The sequence below is a fragment of the Lathamus discolor genome, chromosome 4 (assembly GCF_037157495.1).
Source record: "Lathamus discolor isolate bLatDis1 chromosome 4, bLatDis1.hap1, whole genome shotgun sequence".
Taxonomy (NCBI): Eukaryota; Metazoa; Chordata; class Aves; order Psittaciformes; family Psittacidae; genus Lathamus; species Lathamus discolor.
The window spans coordinates 9,236,850-9,258,871 of NC_088887.1; the positions used below are offsets into that span (position 1 = coordinate 9,236,850).

The 22,022-nt window shown below is 42.8% G+C and overlaps 1 protein-coding gene across 3 annotated transcripts in view; it reads right to left on the reverse strand.

Annotated features, from left to right (window-relative positions):
• SLC22A15 (solute carrier family 22 member 15) overlaps positions 1-18,788 on the reverse strand; it is a 31,495-nt gene extending 12,707 nt beyond the window's left edge. For all 3 annotated transcript variants that reach the window (XM_065676324.1, XM_065676323.1, XM_065676322.1), the window contains exons 1-5: positions 18,455-18,788; positions 6,960-7,172; positions 3,580-3,712; positions 2,404-2,568; positions 1,291-1,420 (exon numbers count right to left, since the gene is read on the reverse strand). In XM_065676324.1, coding sequence (XP_065532396.1) covers positions 1,291-1,420; positions 2,404-2,568; positions 3,580-3,712; positions 6,960-7,172; positions 18,455-18,541 — 728 coding nt within the window. In that variant the 5' untranslated portion in view covers positions 18,542-18,788. The remainder of the gene's footprint in view (positions 1-1,290; positions 1,421-2,403; positions 2,569-3,579; positions 3,713-6,959; positions 7,173-18,454) is intronic.
• Positions 18,789-22,022: the final 3,234 nt, after the last annotated feature.

The following is a 22,022-nucleotide window of genomic DNA, read 5'->3' on the forward strand; positions in this document are numbered from 1 at the left end:
ATTCTCTCCTGTAAACAGGAAGGCAGAGGCTGTACAAAGGTCATGCTCTTGCTTCCCATGTGCACTGTTCACTTGATAGATCTATAACTCCAACACAGCCTACAAAGCAAATCTATTACTTTTAGATTCCCAGAAGTAATTTAAGCTTTAGTCTTTTGCCAGAAGCTTTGTAAGATTTTTGCCTCTGACCAGAAGTGACATTTTCCCTTTAAATTTAAAGGAAAGTGAATCTGTGCTTTTATAAATGAAAAGAGCTTGGAAAGGAACAGGTTTTCTTTCCCAACATAAAAAAAAAAAAACCAACAAAAAACAAAACACCCCAAACTGGTAGTATTTCCTGCACAAAGTAGTTTAAAAGCAATGTAGGAGGGAGGCAGTGTGAAACTTGAGTAAAAAAGTCCTCTCTTACACTAAGATAAGCCTCTCTGAAGTCCTATGAATAAGGCACTTCAAAAGACTGTATGTATCAATCTGAAAGCTAAAAAACTTTTACAGCCTCCAAGACTCTTCCCTAAATTCTAACGCTTCCTTTTGAAAGGGTGTACTGACTCTTTAGCAATGAGTTTTATTCAAGAAGTTATTGAAGTTAGAAGGAAAAAACTCTTAGGTTTAAACAGCAGCTGAAGTTATTTTCTTCTTTCAGTTACTGAGATTTTACTGTCAGGAACTATGTAAGAAGAGAACACTGCATCATATAGCTTTCAGTGCTGGAATCCACAAACACAGACCCCTACTATCTTAATAAAGAAACCTTCTTCCTATTCTTTCTTAATCATCTTTGAAAAAATAAAAGGAAGCTGCCTATTTTTAATTTTAATTTAATTTAATTTAAAATTAAATTTAATTTTAAGACTGTATGTGCAAGGAATTTTGATGCTGTTCCTTCTGTGTTAGCACAATTGTAAGAGAAGCATCATGTTATCATAAACCCACATAAATACTTCTGTATCTCTTAACGTGTATATATAGCATCTTGTAGTGTATCAGACCTACGCATACCAGTTAAAGAATAGGATGTGCTTCTACACCATTCTTGAGACTGCACCTCATCTACAGTAATAATGCATATAGAATACAGTGTACACTTACAGTTTCAAATACTGCAGCAATCCTATTTAAAGAAAGTACAGAACATGGGGTGATAGAGGTTGAGAGAAATACCTTAATTACACCATTTCATGCCATCCTAAAAAGACACTTTGACTTAGTAGTTTAGTTTGTTCAATGGTTTTGTTTGTTTCTTGGTTTTGACATCTTTCTTGATGAAACTGAGTTTGAAAAATAACTTACAGAGAGAGGAGGAAGACGACTGTTCCTTCCAGGTTAACCACGACAGCCAGCGTCCTCCAGGAACGAATGAAGTACCCTAATAATGCATACTGGGCAATTCCCACAGCAAAGAACAAGCCACCAATAGATCCTAGCACACAATTAGAAATAAAACATCATTACTCCTTTAAGGAATGTTACCGACTCTCAACACATGGAATCAGACTGAAAAGAACGCTTCATTAAGAAAAAGTCACTCGGCAATACAGGCAAAACCACAGCTGTCTGACAAAAGAATATTGTGTCCTTCACCGATGCAGGGCGTAAGTCTTATACCCAACTGCAAGATCAATACAAGCCCAAATCACTCTTCTGAATCCTCCTCATCCAAAGCAGCCCCATAAACAATTGAATCCTGTAATTCCAAATGTATGTTTCAGCTTTCCATCTATAAAAATAAATACTAAAAAACATCAGAAAACTGGTACTTTCAGAAATATGTAGTATTCATTTGTAGTTCTCATGATTTGTAAGATACCCTATTTAAAGACAGTCTCAGCATAGCACTTTTGGACTTTGTCACAGACCATATGAGGCCCCAGAGCCATAATGGAACAATTTATACACATCACATTTGAAGGACAGATTCAACCCTAACAGTCAAGACAGTTACAGGTGTCGATATCTTCTGTTCTAAATTCTAAGGCTCATTACCACATGGCAGTTGTCTCATCTTCCCATTATATAAAAACACTTCAGATTTTTTGAGAACTGCCAGGAATGAAAGAACTGGTATTAGCACACAAACACTAAACTTCATTTAGCACAGTCCAACATTGTGATGGATAGAGCTCAGCTATTGTGAACTTTGGATGAGTAATTTAGCTGTCTAACGTTCACAGGGGATGTTTCAACTGGACCTTTGTCAACTTCAGTGATGCAGAAATCTGAATGGTCCCAAGTCATCTACTGTGTCTAAGGTTCATATTAGACAAAGCAAGACTCAGACTGTGGTCACACAGATGCTCAAGCAGAGCTAAATTTGCAGCTGCTATGGTGTTAGCTCTGCTGTGTCAAGTGGTGCATAAAACTAACATCTATCTGGCAGTAAAGACATTGGCACTCAAACTTTACCTGCTAATGCCCAGTAAGCAGTACCCACACACTCATTCAGTAGAACAAAGGCCACCAGTGACATCCCACCATTCATCATCCCTACCAAGAAGCGAGAGATGGCAAAGAATTCGTATGAGGGTGAGAATCCATTTGCAATGGCAAACAAGATGTCAAGTGCAAAACCTAGAAAACAAGGCAAAAGGTTCCATTTCAGAAGATTACCTAAAGAAAACCAGAAGCATTTATCAGTATCTTTACTTGAAGTTCAGTGGCATCTGTCCTACCTAAGTAACACAATCAACAACTACAACACAGGTTTGGGCAGAAATTTAAGTACTTACAGTCAGTATCATAAATAGGGGGACACAAAAGGAGTGGTTTCTGACAGTTAATTTGCAGTCCTAAACCTTCAAATTCAGTTAACAGATTTTTTTCATATACTCAGAATTACTGTCTGGCTCCAGTTAAGTTAGTTTGATATTTATCCCCACACAGAAGACACAGATGAAATACATGATCAAGTTCCGCCCCTCTCATTCTTGGAAAGTAGTCTATGCAAACTAGAGACGAGAAACATTACTGGGGTGGTATATGGGGAGTTTGCACTGCACAGCAGGCCCACCTTTATCTGCTTTGAATGGGGTTTTCCTTTAAGAAAATAATCTGTTTCTAGCTCTACATGCTAATCCATGGACACACAACTTCACATATACACCCATAAAACATGAAGTTCCAAATTTTGTTTGATCTGGGGACAATAAAAAAGCTTTTGAGCTTTAAAACACAATGAAGAACACAAATACATAAAATTTACCTCCTGTCTGCATGATTTAGTCAGTACAGCAAATTCCTAGCAGGTTATACATCAAGAACATCACCAATAAGTTATCAGGAATATTAATAGCAACATGTGGAGATCTCAGGAACATGATATGCATGAGTGTAAGCCCGTATGGTATGATTCCTAAATCCAGAATACCTCCCAGCTATTCAGATGGTGACTGAATAGACAAATACTAATTTCTTGCTCCTGCTTATATTTCTGAAGTATACCAGAAGGACAAAACAAAATCAAAAATTACAGCATATGATTCACTACTGCATATTAAGCTCTCAGCAGAAACTGGGCTCTTGCCACTTCTTCAGAGCCACACCACCTCTACTTCATTCATGCTGTTAGGTGGCACTGGTTACCTGTGAGATAGACTTTCTTCCTCCCAAAGCGGTCAGAGAGCTGGCCAAAGGAGATTGCTCCAACAAACACACCACTGAAGTAGAAAGAACTGGCAGCACTCACTTTGTATGATGTGTTGCCGATTAAAAACCACTGGATGGAGGAAAAAGAGTGAATTAACCAGAATCCGAGCAGTACAGCAACAGCTAACAGCTGGGGGGGGGATGACACATACTTGAAGGAAGATCAAGCTTTGTGTAAATATCCTTAGCATCACATTCAGTCACCAAACACAACTGCAGTCTCCCAGACTCAGTGGGTGGTACTAACCAACTGCACAGTTCCCCCAGATCATGTGTAGTCTTTGATACTAAAATCCAGGACAGATCCCTTGGAATACTGTCGTTTTTGCAGCCTTCTCCCAATCTTCCTTTTATTGCCTTTTCTCACATAAATCTAACTCAGACTCAGTCCTATCTCATGACATTATTGTAAGTACACTATGCAAAAATAAAAACTCTGGTGTATGTCCAAAGATAATCCTGTATATGCTCCTCCTTATAGAGTCACAGAATGGTTTGGGTTGGAAAGGACCTTAAAATCATCCAGTTCCAACCCCCCTGCCATGTGCAGGGGGGCCTCACACTAAACCATGTCACCCAAGACTCCATCCAACCTGGCCTTGAACACTGCCAGGTATGGAGCCTTCACCAGTTCTTTGGGCAACCTCTTCCAGTGCCTCATCACCCTCACAGTAAAGAACTTCTTCCTTGTATCTAACCTGAACTTCCCGTTTAATGTGTATGCTCATACACTTCTTTATGAGTCTTGTCACCGAGAAACACTTTGGTAGCATTAGCCAAGTTTTCTGGTATTGCAAATACTCATCTCTTTTATAGCGTACTTCGTGTCATTTCCAGTTCTTCTCCATTCCAAACACAAACCTGACCTTCACATGTTTGATTCTTACAGACTTCTTGTCTCAGATTGAGCCTGACAGGAAATTTCCCTCCACACATCTGTAGAATGAACAGATGCCATGCTCTCACTGTTCAAAAGTTACGAAGCGTTTAGAATACAAAAGGAAATATCTTGTGCTCTTTACTTTTTCTACTCTTCTTGCATCTTGAGATAATGTACCATTTTACTGACACCCAACTTTTCTTCCTCTGCTGGTAAGCTCGTGATTATGTCATTATCCCTGTAATAACACTCTAATCTTCTCCTCATAATCTTCTCTTCCTCTACCAAAATCCCATTAGATATCCTTTCTAGCAAAGCTTATATTATTTCAAAACTCAGTTATGAACTACTTCACCATGAGTGCATAGCTATGCAATTAAACCTCACCAAGATTAGGGAGCTAGCGAAACAAAATCACTCAGAAGCTCCAAGAAAGTAACTTGCTTACTCTCAGTATATGTTTCATTTTGAATTGTCACTTTAATGGTGAGGTGTTTACTGATACAGTAGGTAATGTGCCCATAAAGCATCAACATTGACAAAATTCACTTCTAAAACCAACCACGTGACCACAAATCAGCTTTAGAAGCTTCTCTAGATTTTAAAAACAATTCTCAGAAAAATACATTTGTATAATAAGAGCAGAGGAGTTTAATTTTGTCTTGAAATAACATGGCCAGTGTGTTCTGTAAGAGTTAGAAGAATCAGACCCTAACTTTTGGAATACGAAAGCTGCCAGCACTCAAAATGCTTTCTGAATCATTCAGGGATTAAGGGATAATTTGGTTGCAAAGCAGTATTTGTGCTGCAAATTAATCTCAACAGCTATGCAGCCCTTTAAAGGGCTCCAGGCTTTCCTCTTGTACATAAAGCATATTACATACATACGTTTGATTTTCACAACTTAACCTTTTTACATTGGATTATATTTCAGTGTCAGTTTTCAATGGTCCCCTTATTTAGAAGTGATGCCACAAAACATGCATGAATGTAGAAAAAGCTTCTTTATACATCAGTAATGAAATTAGTGATGAGAACCACCAAATAAGCATGATCTCATTTATTTAGCACATAACTTCCAAATACACCACATATTCGCGTAACAACTTCTAAGGAAATGTATTTTAACAGTTGGAAATGGGAGAAGTAACGAGATTTTATACACATGGGCCCTTACTGAGAAGTTTGTTAAAGAACTAAAAAGCAGGATCTACAGAAGTCACCTTGGGATTTCTTTTTGGTTTGTATTTTCCAAGTGAATTTTGTTATTTATCTGCATTTCTTATTTATGCAACTAAAACACACAAGAATATTAAGTCCTAAAGCACTCACAGGCTCCACAAACATGTCTGACTTGTCAAGTTGAAGATTCTTGCATAAATAAAAAGCAAAAAAGAAAAAGCTTAGAGAAAGTTTGAAAATCTGAGCTTTGAATCACGCTTAAGAAATTCCACCACCCATTGGGGTTTTAAATTAAATTGTGGCATATATACTCATACTCTATTAGGAGAATGAGCAGCAATACCTGTCATACATAACTGCTTGGAACTGTTTCAAAGCCAGCAGTTTTTATTAATATGCTCCTAACCAATAAAGTTAAGTGCTTTGCAGGACTACTTCAAATTGCATTAATACCTCTGGACAACAGCCCTAAATTATCAAGTGGTACGACATTCAACTTAACTGTGCAGCTCTAAATTCAGGTCTTTCAGAGATGCACTCAGGGCTCTTTCACAGAAGAATTTGACAGTAACAGAGACTGAAGGCCCCAGCAAGGGGCAGCTGTTGCACAAATCAGTACAGAATCTTGAATCATTTCTGTAGGAACTGGCTAGACCATGAAAGAAGGCACTTACAAAACACGAAGGCCATGCCAATAAGGCTAAAGCTTGTTTGGAGATAGAATGGGAGGAGCTGCTTTGTCCACCCGATTCCCCACTGACCACATCTTCCCTCATACCTGGAGCTGCAAAGACTGCAGAAGCATCTTCCTCTCCAGTGCCTCCACTGTTTGCTCGCTGCATGAGGGATGCACTACATGCACTTGACCTTAGCAAGGGAATTACAAAAGAGGTGGCCAAAAAGAGCTCAGGGCCCGTAACGGATTTTGAGCATGCTAGTATGATGAATGGCATGATTCCAGCACAATTGTAGAACCAGGCTACAGGATCCAATATGTAACTTTGACATAGAAGAAGCGGGAAGTTTTGGAGCAGAACTTTGCTCAACATCTGAATAGTAAAATAAAGCTAGTTTTTGTTCCTGCTACAGATACGAGCAGATTACCTGTTCTCGATCAGGAGGTAGCACCCATTTCACTTGTTAAACAAAACATGCATTAGTATGACAGCAAGAAGCAGTACAACCAGCCCCCTGTTACCAATCCAATAAGACTTCCTGCTCACACATGAGGCAGCAAAACCCATTTCAGACTTACCTCAGAGACTATCGATGTGAAGCTGCTGCCGAAGCGTACGTGCTTGTGCACCTCACTGCCATTGGCGGTCAGAAGCCATTCCCCAAAAGCTCTCTGCTCGCTCACTGACTGGTTGCCATGGCTCTGATTAGCTGAGAGCTCATGGAGATCCCAGTGGTAGGGAGGAGTTGCGCCCACCAATGCGATGAGGATGGCTTCAGTGGCCACATAGAGCTGGCATAAAAGACAAAAACCATCAAAGACGCTAAACATGATTCCTCTACAGCTGCACCAAATCCATATTAAGAAATAATCCTATTTTATATTCATATTCTACCAATACAAGGTGCCATGTATAGCCCCCATCTACCAAATATCACACACTAAAGAATCACAACGCAGTGGTTATTGCACTTGTTAATCTGTTGATTATTTAAGAGAAAATAAGTTCCTTTCCTGACACCCTTCCCTCAGTCAGAGGCCCCTGACTCACAGCAAGTAAACCTCCTGGATATTACTAGTACAAAGGAGATAAAATAATACTTATTTAATGCAATTATATTACTCTGTTGTATCCTCTTCTTCCACCTGTGTCATTCATGTCTCTAATTTGGTATTTGGAACAGATCTGCTCCTCAGTGTCCCTTATCTAATCATTCCCAGTTTTACCAAAATTAATTCTTTCTTATTTTTTATCTTCTGTGATCCTCTTTTACTCTAAAAAAAAAAAAAAAAAAAGAAAACAAAAAGTGAGGCACACATGTGAATATGTTTTTTTTAAATGTATCTATACATTTGTAATAACATGAGGTCTAAATAAAGCGAATTAACAGTTGTGGCTGTTCTGGGTTCACCAGTAGCAGTTTTTCTCCTTCTTAGTAGCTGGCGCAGCGCTGTGTTTTGACTTCCAGCCTGGGCAGAGAGCTGATAACACTGATTGTTTTAAACTGTTGCTAAGTAATGTTTACCCTGACTAAGGACTTTGTGAGTCTCATGCTCTGCCAGGGAGGAGGGGAGGCCGGAAGGAAGCAGAGATAGGACACCTGACCCAAGCTGACCAAAGAGGTATTCCATACCACAGCACGTCATGCCCAGGGAGGTAACTGGGAGTTACCCGGAAGGGCACGGGCTCTCTTTGAGGGGGTCAAACTCGTTCGGCAGTGGTATTGTATTCTCTTCTCTTGTTATTTTCTCTTACCATTGTTATCATTGGTGGTAGCAGTAGTGATTTGTGTTATACCTTAGGTTACTTGGCTGTTCTTATCTCAACCAGTGGCAGTTACATTCTCTTGATTCTCCTCCCCATTCCTCTGGGAGCAGAGGGGTTGGGGGAGGAAAGAAAGAGGGGAAAAAGGGGGGGGGAGCGAGTGAACGAGCTGTGTGGATCAGTTTAAACCACAACAGTGTCATTGTTTAGGAAAGAATAAATAAAATTGCTGGAAACCAGACATTTCAAGCCTGGTATAGAGCTGCCCCACTGCTGACAGCAAATGATGAGCATTCACAGGCCACTGCTTTAACAGGCTACATTACAACTGTCTTAAAACCCATGTGCTTTTAGACCTGTTTGAACACGGAAGTGGCATGAATTCTACAACACAAGACAATATAAAGGCTGAGAGACAAAAAGAGTTGCTGGTAACAACACAAAGACCCCTTACTCGTCAAATAAAACCACCTCTTGCCTCAAGCTCTCACTGTGGAACAGTAACCCAGCACAGTATCTCCTGAAAAACAAGTGAACAAGAAGTCCTGTCACTTATCCTGCTTATTATGTCTTCCACAGAAAAACCCCAAACCCTCGGGCATGCCTCTCCATCCCTCAAACCCCACTTTAGCCACCTCCTGAATGCAGTCCTTGCTCTGCTCTTAGCATCTCCTCCATTACGTATTCCTTCCATACGTAAAGAATGTACCTGCAGGGAGGTGTTCTCTCAGAAAGGTGATACAAAATTCTCAAAACTGGAAAGATCCTACATAGGCACAAAAAAAAGAAGTCCGAGGACCTCTGAATTCTGAGGACCTCTGCATTTTGATGCAAGCACCCCTAGGTAATCTGATTCTGTTCAGTACAGCAGTTACACCCAGTCCTAAAAGAGAATTGCCACTAAACTAACAGAGACCCTCCGAGTTATTACCTGAAAGCATTTTCTTTCCATGAGCTCCTTTTTGCATTCTGCATGAGAAAACTATTTACCTCCTGCCACAGTTTAAGAAAATCAATCTGTTTCAACTTTTTAGTATGAAACTATAGAATAATAGAAATGAATTTAGAAGAAAATCCACAATCTCCTTACTCTGTTATTAAGCTAAAGGACAACTAGACAGACTACAATGAAAAGTAGAAGAACTCATCTAGGAAATAAAGCAATGACTAAGATTACATGGGGAAAGAGGTGCTAAAAAGCTAGGGAGGTATCCATGTAGCTAGGGATGTGTGACTACAGAACTCAAGAACAGTTTGAAATGAGAATTCCAGGTGGTGATCTGTGGTACATCCCTGTGATCTGACTCACTCAGACTATTCCACATCAGGACTAAGTGATAACATCTTTGCTTTTGTCTTGTGAAACAATAAACATACTTCTGAAGTAGTTCAGGAAATGAAATCCTCAAAGCATTTGGTTTAGAGAACACAAGCATAATGCTTTTCATTTTCGCTCGAGGTGAAACCCACCCCAGCTGCAGAAAACTAAATCAAAATACAAGAGACAGAAGCACATAAAGAAACACTACAGATTGTTTCCAATGAAAAAATTCACCCTTAAGCATCCTAGTGGCTGCAGTAAGCAAGGATATGTAACAAAGACAGAAACACTTTCAACTGACCTGTTGAATCAGGAAATGCATGAATATAGAGACATGTTTGTTGGTGTTACCCAATAGCAGGAATATTCAAGAAAGTTAAATGACATTAAGTGTCAAGACTCCTCAGTGGAACGCCAGCTGTACAGTTCCATCAATACCATGCCAGGAGTGCCACTCCACTCTTCTTATGTAAAGAAGGACTTATATGAAGCCCAAGCAAAAAAAGTGCCAGAAGTTCCCATTCCAGTTTACAAATATACTACAAACCAGCCCAGGACTGAACTGTCTCAATGGCATTATAGAATAACATGAACAAAACATCAGGAACTGCTGGTAAAAGAAGGCAAAAAATTGTGGGCTGACAAGTAGCAGGCACAATGTAGTCCTGCTTCAACAAGCAGGATTATTCTTCTGTTTGCATTTCATCTTTCTCTCCCTATCTTCCAGCCTGCTTTGGCTAACAATATAACTCAGTCACAGCCTTGTAAGAGGTCAGAGTCCTCACCTTAGCACTCTGGTCTGGGACACTGCCAAAGAATAGTGGGTGAGCATCTTGGTCTCAGAGGGAGTTCTCCTAAGGCTATGAGAAAAGCATATTCTTGGCTGTGCCTTGACTTCCTTGCTACCAAAGAACCAAAGCTTTTAACATGGTAAAAAGATGCAATAAAAGCATAGACTGTATGCTAAGTTTTGGTGTGTATTGCACCAGAAGTTTCTGCCATTTAAATATCCAGACAAAAAGAAGGACATTGGTGGTATTTACTGCATGTAGTTCTGGCGTCCTCAGTGTAAGAAGAACATGGAGCTGCTGGAGCAAGTCCAGGGGAGGCCACGAGGATGCTCAGGAGCTGGAGCACCTCCTGCATGAAGACAGGCTGAGAAAGTTGGGGCTGTTCAGCCTGGAGAAGAGAAGGCTGCGTGGAGGCTTCAGAGCAGCTTCCAGTGTCTGAAGGGGCCTACAAGGATGCTGGAGAAAGACTCTTCATCAGGGACTGTAGTGATAGGACAAGGGGTGATGCGTTCAAACTGAAACAGGGTAAGTTCAAGTTAGATATAACGAAGAAGGTCTTTACTGTGAGCATGGTGAGGCATTGGAACAGGTTGCCCAAAGAACTGGTGAATGCTCCACCCCTGTCAGTGTTAGGCCAGGCTGGACAGAGCCCTGGGTGACATGGTCTAGTGTGAGGTGTCCCTGCCCATGGCAGGGGGTTGGAAAAAGATGATCTTATGGTCCTTTCCAACCAAAGCCGTTCCATGATTTTATGATGTGTGTAAGATGTACAAGCAGAAAGCTGGAATAAGCTATATATACAACTCTCTTCAACTTTCCTTACCGAAGGATCCCAAAATCTTCATTGTGCCTTCCAAGGCAAATTCTTAACACCCTTTCCCCTCAAAGCTCACCAGGATTAGCAAAATAACCAGGTGAACACAAATACAACATTTAACCCGGTTAAGTTCCAAAGTTAGAGGTAATATTGTAAACAGACAAGACCTAGAAAACAGATCCTATTGCTCTAGAGGGACTCCAGTCCCATTGGGCTGACACTTTGAAACAGCAAGCAGAGGTTTTACTCAACGCAAACAATGTGCATGAAGCACTCTAATACCTCTATGCAATATGTAAAGGTGTATATAACTATATAGTAGGTGTATAGTAGTTAACTACTTCAGAAAAACTCCCAAAACCAAGTTGATGATGTGGCTTGCTAACAGAAAAACACAGGTAATTTACTGCCTACAAAACACAGGAAATAGGAGACTGTGTACGTATGGAAAGGGAAGGGAAATAATGTGTCATAAAACAAATACTTTTAATCCATAGTCTTTGCTATGCAGTCAAATTATGTTACCTCCCAGGCTCATTTTCCAAGGGTGCTAAGAGGACAGTCGGGCTAGGTGGAATATCTCAACAGTCTACCAAGCTAAAAGCCATCTTGATTAATGCAGAAGATAGGATTGATTCAGCTCCCACTGAATCCAAACACCAACCACAGCAGAAAATATTTTACGTAACAATAACTTTATTGTTACCAATGTAAAAGCATCTCCCCATACATTTTACCCACATTCCATACAAAGACAACAATCACCACTGACACTGTGCCTCCCAGGCACCTTCCAACCCAGCTGTTAAAAAGACATTGCAAAAGCAAATTCAGCCACAGCTACAGAGCCCAAGAGCCAGTTCCTTCTGACAACTGCGCTCTTTACACAGCATGCAGCCCTCACTTTTTAAAATAGCTTCTTTTATTTTTTAATAGACGCAACAATCTGCTTCCTTCCCTGTGTTGCTAGGCCTTCAGAATGTCTACTTCCCCATGCTTCTCCCAAAACTCATGCATCTTGCTGTGCCCATCAGCAGTAATTCTGTTAAGATCTTTACAACAGCACACTGAACAGGCATCTTCTAAGACTAGACAGAAATTGAAGTCAGCCTAGTAAGTTAAGCTGCAAAAACTGACTGGATGGATGTGTGGATACAGATATATATACACGCAGAACAAGTGGTTGTAAAGTCTGAGTGAATCTAGTGATGATTAGAAGAGCAAAAGACCTAGCACCTGTGAATGACACTTTGAGAACTACCCAAATAAAGAGCTCAATTACATGTGCTTTGCAGTTCAGATGCAGCTACAGCTCATGTTTGATGCCTCAAGCTCACTCTGACCACATTTTCCCCCTGAATACAAGCCACAAATTGGAGGATGCACTGGTCCGGATTAAGACATAACAGAATTTTGAGGGAAGACTGAGATGTAAGCAGCTGATAAGGTATTCATGACCCACCCTTCACTCAGGATGATTTTTGGAAAATGACAAGTTAACTATTTAAAAGAGTCTTAGCATCTAAATCATTGAAATTAAACGTAACAGGTGACTGAAGTAGTACACTTTTTTCCTTCAAAGATGAGACATGCATAACCGTAGCAAATAGTAGGATGGGTCTTCACTTAGAAATTCCACCAACTTTGAGGTAGAGATGTTCTTAGCTAAATCAGCATCTCTTTGTGTGATTAGTTTACATACTCACACTCACCTTGCTTATTTTGCTTCCCAAGCAGGAGCAAGCTATACCAAAAGAAGGAGCTATATTCAGTGATGCTCTAAAAGGCTTCATCACTTCCGCAAGTAAAGCGACACCACCCTTTAGCACAAGCATGTTCCAAGTAAGATGCAATGCACAAAAAGATGTAGGAATAAGAAGCTTACCTAAAGAAATAAAAATTTTGGCCCCTCCTCTTAATGTCTGTACTCATGCCATGTTTGAAACCACATCTCTGTGTAAGAGGCTGCACATTTTGACACACATTCTGCAACTTTCTTGAGAATCAGAGGGACTTAAAACTTTTACTTCTCCCATAGACATCAAGAGAAAAAGCCAAACAGGGAGGCAATCAAAGGAAGGTACGCAGCAATTCTGTAAATCGTTTTGCTCTCTGCCACGTTGCTTACATACCTTACAGGTACTTATAGTTGAACTAAGGCACACTGCAAGTAATTTTGGGTAAACAGCATACCTGTCATGAAGCCCCTGGAATAACTTCATCACCCTATACTAGCAATTTGTGCTAAAGCCACCTTTTCCCTTAATTTTAAATTGTTCATTACATTTCAGATTTGGTTTGTACTTTCTATTCAGATAAAGCCCTATTCAAGGACTGGGAATAAGCTGCCCAATGCATGATCACTTATGGCTACTTCAAAGAACAGCTTAATAGACTCATGCAAATGTAAGTATTAAGCTAAGATTGGTTGACAAACTATTTTATTACCATCATTACAACTACAGAGTGATGTCTCATGCCACTAAAGACACAGAATGTGTATGCAGGTGGAGGGCAGATAAAAATAAGGTCAAGAAACAGGGTCATAGCCTCGTCAAAAAAGAAGGCTATGTCTGGGATCACATCTCTATCCTATCTGCAGACAGGCACCACTACTTTAGAACTATTTTGGGACAAGCCTGCCTTACTGTCGTGGTTTAAACCCAACCACACAGCTCGTTCACTCACTCCCCCTCCCTTCTTTCCCTCCCTCTACCCCTGGAGGGATGGAGAGGAGAATCGAAAAGAATGCAACTCCCACGGGTTGAGATAAGAACAGTTTAGTAACTAAGGTATAACACAAATCACTGCTGCTACCACCAATAATAATAATGATAAAGGAAATAACAAGAGGAAAGAATACAACACCTCAACACCAGCCGACCAATAACTCGCCCCATTCCCCCCAGCCAAGCACCAACCGATACCTCGTCCAACCCTGCAGTCCCTAGCCCTTCCGGGTAACTCCCCATTACATCCTGGGCATGACGTGCTGTGGTACGGAATACCTCTTTGTCTAGCCTGGGTCAGGTGTCCTGTCTCTGCTTCCTCCCAGCCTCCCCTCCTCCCTGGCAGAGCATGAGGCTCAGAAAGTCCTTGGTCAGACTAAAACATTTGAGCAGTAACTAAAAACATCAATGTTATCAGTGCTGTTCCCAGGCCAAAAGTCAAAACACAGCATTGCACCAGCTACGAAGAAGGAGAAAAATAACTGCTACTGCTGAACCCAGAGCACTTACTTAAGCCACAAGTCCCAGAATCTGCTTTCCCTTAAAACACTTATGCAGCTGGGCTGATTAAAAGCAGCTTTTTGCATTGGGATATTCCAATGATAGATATCATGTATGATCTTGCTGCCACCTGCAAAGAGATAGTAGCAGCACTACTCATTATAACTGTACTGCATCAAGAATGCCTTTGCCTTAAACCAAACTGTTATTCCAGGAACTTGATGTTACCATCCTAACTGTTTTTCCATCTTCCCTTCAGCTAGTAATACACTGGAGGGAAACACCACCTTGGTAATTGTCCAGACTGCTGTGCAATACAGATTACCTAACTTCAGGCAAAACCTTTTACAGCTGTGCAAACAATACCTCCCTTTTCAACTCCAACATGTTTTAACACACCTTTTAATAGAAGAACACATTTCCATTCTCAGATTTCTGCAGGTTTAAAAGACACCACTCTTTAATAATGCTTCAATAGAATTCCTTCAGAAGGTAGTGAACACCCTTCTAGTAATCAATAGGTATCAAGCAATGACTTTTAGTTCAAAGTAATGTCCTAAGTATTCCAAGAGTTACCAGCTCCCCTTTATTCCTCTCTCACCCTCTTAAAGATACACTGGAAAGGCAAGACTAATCCAGCCTCAAATTCATATTGTTAGTCTATCCCTACATTCTTGCAGGTAAGTTCTGTCTTCAGGTAATTCCACAGATTTCAGGAAAAAAAATGTTTCTCTACATTAACTGTCATCACTCCATTATGAAGTTATCAGAACATTCCTAGAAGTCTTCCAAAGTCCCATCAAGTTGGCAGTGATTAAGCCAGGATTACCTTAATACAATAACAGCTCAACGAGTTAATGAGTAACACCAGCAGGTAGCAGAGCAATAATACAAATAGGCAAAGAAATGAAAGCAGCAGCCCATAAGACTTAAAATTAATCTGGTTTTACACTGATGACACGCAAATCCATTTTTGTGACTACAAGCAACCTGGAGGTTTTTTGCCACTGTCAGTAAGCTCATTTCACAGGTCCAGTACCAGTTCACTCAAGCCCATTGACTACCATGTGGAAAGTCTCCCCCACGCACACACAGTTGTTTGGTACAACTTGGCTGAAAGAAACTCTGTGAGCTAAACTATGTTTGTAATTTGAATTCAGAGTCAAGATACACCGGCATCTCAGTATGAGTACATGGCAGAAGTAGTTTACTGGAGGAATCTATATGAGCAGAAAACCACTAAAATGATGGAAAATACCTAGAAAGTATGAAATTCAAAAGATCAGAAAGATGAATCAATGAAAAGGCATAAAAGCTTTCAAGGAAAGCAAGAACATCTGCTGGGGATCTTACGGGGCAGGGAAAGCAGAGTTTAAGCTCAGTATATTAGAATCAGTGATGAAGGGACTTGACAGTAGACAAAATCAGTTCACACCCATATGGCATTCCTACCTCTAAGTACATAGAAATGCTTTTTTTATACTAATAGGCAAATGTGAAAACACAAAGCAACTGAGGGAGAACATGGGAAGGGACAGGGAAACAAGCAATTGTGGCACCTACACCCACCCTGACAAAGCCCTCAAGAGCTTCCCCCCACAGACAAATGCCTGGGTGAGCTTCCTTGCATGCACAGCTCTTGTCCCAACCATGTGGTGAGTTGGTGGGTGCAGGACTGAGGAAGTTGGGACCCTGAGCCCATGGGGGGCTACATAACCATATCTGACCACAGCTCAGATTCAAGCAGGGTAGACCAAAAAGACACATGCAGTCAGTCCTCCTCAGAGCAGTGGGCCTGCAGCTGGGGACTCTCCCCTTGGGTCAGGACACCATCCAAGGTAACACGAGGTTGAGAGTAACACATAATCACTCTCCCTTTGTAGGTGACAGTGATTGCACATTTTGGATCACCGGCCACAAAGTTTAAGAATCAGCAGTGTGGTGACAAATCCATGGGATGTACCGAATCTGTAGTCAGTGTTGGTGGAGCTTTGAGTTTGCACCAAAATTTCATTTAGCCTCAATGTATTGGTTCTGTGACAGCAATAAAAAAGAATAATCAGCTCATGGCAGAACCAGTGACAGAAACTAACAGTTCTTCTGCAGCCAGATGGTGCACCTTGTCCACTAAGGGAGCCCATGATTACCCTAGCTCTATGGTGTCACATCCCAGTGACACATTATGTAACTTGGCACCAATAAAGGAACACAGAAAGCAATCAAACACCCAAGCAGGAACCAGTTGTGCAAGTCCAAATCTATTCACAGACAGACAACAAACTTCACATCTAAATCCTTTACAAACTCCTGCGCCTGCATGATCTGAAGCAAAGAACCCCTATCAGTCAGGCGATGGTCCTCATTGGTGAGGTTCAAGAATTAAAGATAAGAAGAAAGAAAAAACAACCTGCAAACCTGATAACTTTTTTCCTTTAGTTATTCTGAATTAGTTCCAAGATTTGTAAAGATTCTGTTTAAAGAAGTTTACTTTGGCCAGTAGAAATGCAAGGTGAACCAGTAAACAAACCAACACGAGCATTAAAAACCAGCTGACCCATGCTACTTAAAACTCCGGGAATACAGAGCACTGGTTGCAGCTCATTCCAGAACACAAACAGCGCTGGAAGATAAAATAACTATTGCTTCCTTAATCCCTAATCTTCAGTGAGCATGCAAACTTCCCAGCCAGCCAGTAGAACAATGTCTAATTTTAAAGGATTAATCAGCTAAATCAGTGGGGGGTTTCAAAGAGAGAAAGAAACAGTAAGAGGAAACAGAAACCTACAAAGCTTTTGCTCTTCATCATTGCAGCTCTGCAATCAACTACAGAGTTAACAACTGACAGGACCAGGCATCTGAATTTTCTTTGGTCATAGAATCTGCTTCTTAATACTTCTGCCTGTACCCTAGCTGCCCAGAGAAGATTGGAGATGCTCAGCATGGAGAAGAGAAGCTGTGCGGAGACCTCAGAACAGCTTCCAGTATCCAAAGGGGGCTATAAGGATGCTGGAGAAGGACTCTTCATCAGGGACTGTAGTGATAGGACAAGTGGTGATGGGTTCAAACGGAAACAGGGGAAGTTCAGGTTAGACATAAGGAAGAAGTTCTTTATTGTGAGGGTGGTGAGGTGCTGGAATGGGTTGCCTAAGGAAGTTGTGAGTGCTCCATCCCTGGCAGTGTTCAAGGCCAGGTTGGACAGAGCCTTTGGCAACATGGTAGTGGCAGCAGTTGAAACTAGATGATCTTCAGGTCCTTTCCAACCCAAATCATTCTGTGATTCAATGACACTTAAGTTTGCTCCCCTTTTCCCTCCTGCAGCTAGGTGGGTTTCCACAGTGGCAGTAACCCAGCATTTCTCAGCCTAGCTGAATTCACTACAGTTAAGTTTTAACACTGAGTAAACCAAACCTCTCTCAAATTCAAACTACACTTTACATCTGGACCTGACTGTAAAGATGCACATGTTATCCTCATCTTCCCTCCCCACCCCAAAGGAGCAGGAACAAAGAGGAAGCAAAGCTGAAAGTAAAGACAAACCTGGTTGCAGAGCACATCACTTGGTCATGTACCCGCTGAACAACATTTTAGCACTCCGCTGTTACCTTGGACTCCAATTTTATTACGAAACTTAAGAAGGCCACAGTTTTGCATCTCACAGATTACAAACATGCCTACCCAAAATGTAAAGCCTTGTCCAAACATCTACTGCTGAGACCCTACATCTTAAGGGTTAAAGCCAAGGCAAACCAAAGCACCATAACCAATCACAGCCTATCAGCTGATTAGATGAGAGCTTCTACACACAGAGGTACCAGTGACCTCTGCTTTTTAAGCCCTTCCACCACAAATAAGCCACGCACAAGCTAGAATTCACTCCCCTAGGCCACCGACTCTAGGTTGCACAGGATTCCCAGCACAGCCTGTGACAGCAGTCGCTGCCTTCCAGTCTAGCGCATGGAAACCTGTTTAATTCCACTCCGCTGCAGCTCACAAGCTGCACACTCCCGATTTGCTCACCGAGTCACACAAAGCATAACCCTTAAGGCAACAGACAGCATCACGCACTCGCCCCACATTCACTGTGGGGGTGCCCTCCTCCCGGCACCGCCTCCCCTCGGGAAAGGGGCAGGAGGGGCAGGCGGTGTCTCACCTGCAGGAGCACGGCCAGCAGGACGCACAGGTACACCTGGTAAGGCCCCATCTGCCCCACCAGCGGGAACGCCTCCTCCACCTCCATCCCGCTCTCCCACCTGACGCGCAGCTCCGGCCGCCCAACAGCGCATTCCCGGCCCGGGGCGGGGCGCGCAGCGGAGCAGCCGCGGGGTCCCCACTGAAGAAGAGGAGAAGGAGGAAGAAAGGGCGGGATGCGGCGCTCGCACGCAGGCGCCGGGATGGGGAGGAAACGGCCCGCCCCGGGCCGCGCGCGCACGGATTCCTCCTGCTCGGGCGCCAGACGGGGAAGCGGAAGCGCGGCCGCCGCCGCGTTGCTGGGATGGGGACCGGCGCAAGCGCACGCCGCCGGTGTTAAATGGGGACGGGGGATGCTATTGACTGCCCTCGGGGTCCGAAGGGGGGTGTGGGGTGTGTGGACGGATAGGGGCCTGGGGTAGGTGTAAGGGGTCTGGGTGTGTGTAAGTAAGAGTAAAGGTCGTGTAAGGGGTGTGAAGGTGATGTAAGGAATGTGAGAGGGGCATAAGAAGGGATGTGAAGGGGTGTAAGGGATGTGTAGGGGGTCTGGGGGATACGTAAAAGATATGTGAGGGGTCTAGGGGCAGGTGTATAAGGGGTCTGAGGGATGTGTGTGCAGGGGTATGTGGGGGTTGTCAGGGAGGTGGCACAGAGGTGGCTGGGTGGCTTACAGTGAGCCAAACTGGGGAGATGGGTGCTCAGTGGAGGTGTGTGGTGTTCTTTATGAGGTGCAGCAGCTTTGGTCACAGTTGTTTGGAAGGGGAGGAGGACAAAGGCATTAATGCTGGGCCCTTGATCGGACCAAGGCAGCATGCTGGCCCTGTGTGCTTGGCATGGGTCTGGGTCTGTTGTGGTTCTAGGTGTTGTGGCATTCTCCATTCACCAGCTTAGCTCTGGTCTGGTTTCATCAGAAGAGCGCAGCTAAGTTACAGTCTGCCCTTGGTGGTATTGCATCTTCACTGAACAGTGCTAGCCCTGTGTGTGGGAAGCTGTACACACATGGTGCATGTTGCTTACATACCTCAACACACTGCTGACATACCTCAACTGTGATTCTGTGATTATACTTCATAGCATACGTGCTGGTAGTCGAAAAAAGTGCATTTTATATGAACCTGATGTAGCTAGAGTTCAGTTCTGGACCTACACAGATCGTGATGCTCCTGATTTAATGCCGAGTGAGGACATGACTCTCACTCTTACAGCAATCTTCACAAATAATTGTAATGTGTGGTGTGAAAAGTATTTGCCATTTATTCAGAGAACCTTCACTGTGAACATACAGTAGTTCTGATTTAGAAGTAGTGGGGCTGGATTGTGAAGGAACATGAACTCCACGGAGTGGGAAGGGAGATAAATACATGTGTGAAATAATTATCTTCATGCAAAGTGCCAATGAGCTTGTCATGGTCCGTTTTCATTCCACCTTTACAGTAAAGCTCCAGGAACATGAAACAACTTGGATTGTTCAGCCTTTTTTCACCTTGTGGTACCAAAAAGCAGCAGCAGCAGCAACATCTTTATGCTTGTGGCTTTTATGGTATGAACAACAGCTGGAGAGAAAGGAAGAGAGTCATCATGAGATGTGGCCTTTAAGACCATGCCACGAGCCTGGGAAATAGTACCATTTCGTTGCCGTAAAGATCTTGGCAAATTGACAAGCATCAAAGCAATTTACTCTTAATATGAAATTCACCTTTGCCCTAAGCACTTCTTTTCATATTTGAGGCTTAGTACAGATTGATTAAAGGTAAAACAGCAAAGGATTTCTGAAATGTCAGGACCTTTCTGGTGTGCAGCCAACCACACTTGTCAATTTTATTACTTGGCAAAGATGCAGAGGGGGTTTCCTGAGGGTGCCCAGGACACTCAATGTTCTCTTTCCACACGCTTCCTGTCCTCCCAGTCAGTTCAGCTGCACTCTGTGGTAACTGCGGCTTCATTCCAGCTTGCCCAGCACTGGGGAGGGCTGTTGCCATCAACTCTCAGCCCCTTCTGGAGCTGAGGTGAGCAGAGTTAAGATGATGGTACTTGCTCCTGCCAGCATGGCACTACCTGCTGAACCCATCTGCTCCCTTATTCTGTCCCCAGGCATTTCTCTCTCTTGGGACCTCTATCACCCCTCCCCAGCAGTTTTCCATCCTATGTTCACTGCTTCCTTACAGCCACCGGAGCTACAGGCTTGCCAGATTGCTTGCCGGGCAGCAATTTGGACTGGCTGTGCTTTGCCACATAACCTCAGTGTGGTGCTGCCTTCCAGTCAGTTTTTGATTGGAAGGGACCTTAAAGCACAAGCAGTTCCAACCCCTGCCATGGGCAGGGACACCTTCCACTAGACCAGGTTCCTCCAAGCTCTGTCCAGCCTGGCCTTGGAAACTGACAGGGATGGGGCAGCCACAGCTTCTCTGGGCACCTTGTGCCAGCACCTCACCACACTCACAATGAAGAACTTCTTTGTATCTAACCTGAACTTCCCCTGTTTCAGTTTGAACCCATCACCCTTATCCTATCACTACAGTCCCTGATGAAGAGTCCCTCTCCAGCATCCTTGCAGGCCCTGTTCAGATACTGGAAGCTGCTATGAGGTCTCCATACAGCTTCTCTTCTCCAGGCTGAACAGCCCCAACTTTCTCAGCCTGCCTTCATAGGAGAGCTGCTCCAGCATGAGTGTTGGCAGAAGGGGCATTGTTTTGGGCTCAGTCTGGAGGATGGGGCTTGACTGGTGTCTGTCTGTGGGCTACTGATCAGAGGTATGAAGCAAGAACCCAGGTGTGGTGTAGGGAGAGAAAAGGAAGAACTGGCTGGTAGAGTAGAATACCTGTTAACCATTGCTGTAACACACACTCCCCCCCCCAGGTTACTTCATGTCCCATTGTACAATGACCATATGGTGAATTTAAAGCAAAACAGGCTTTTTAGTCTTCCTGGTTTTATTGCCAATGAAATCATTGCATCCATCACCCTCATGGGGGTTGTTGTCTGCCTCATGAGGCTGATGGAAAGGATTGGATGCAATGTTCAGAGGTTTCAGCATTTTGTCAACCTAACGATAGCGCTGCACTCCACTTGCCCAACGGCCTTTCCTCACAGGAGCCCTCAGATCTGCGCAGAGTATTATCATCTGTGAAGTTCATTAAGGTGCAATTTGCTCTCTCCTCCTCCTCATTAATAACCATGTCAAATAAGAATAATCTTAACAATCCTGTCTGGGGGGAATTTTTCTTTTAATGAGAGTGATTCAGGCTTCTTCCTTAGACATAAATATGGTATCCCCCAGGGTTTCCCACATTGCTCCCAACCCCCTTCCATTACTACTGCTTCATGGTTTTGTTGCTCTTTAGAGTGTCAAGTTCACGTGGGCATCCCAAAACTGATACAGCTGCATGGCTTCTTTTCCAGCCCTTCTGAATTAATGTATGTTCAGCCCCTTTCTGTCTGTCTGTAATAATGGCCCAGAGCAGTCAAAGCACTAGATATACATACATGCAAAGGGATACCCCTAAGCGAAGTTCCTCCTTAAAAAAAAAAAA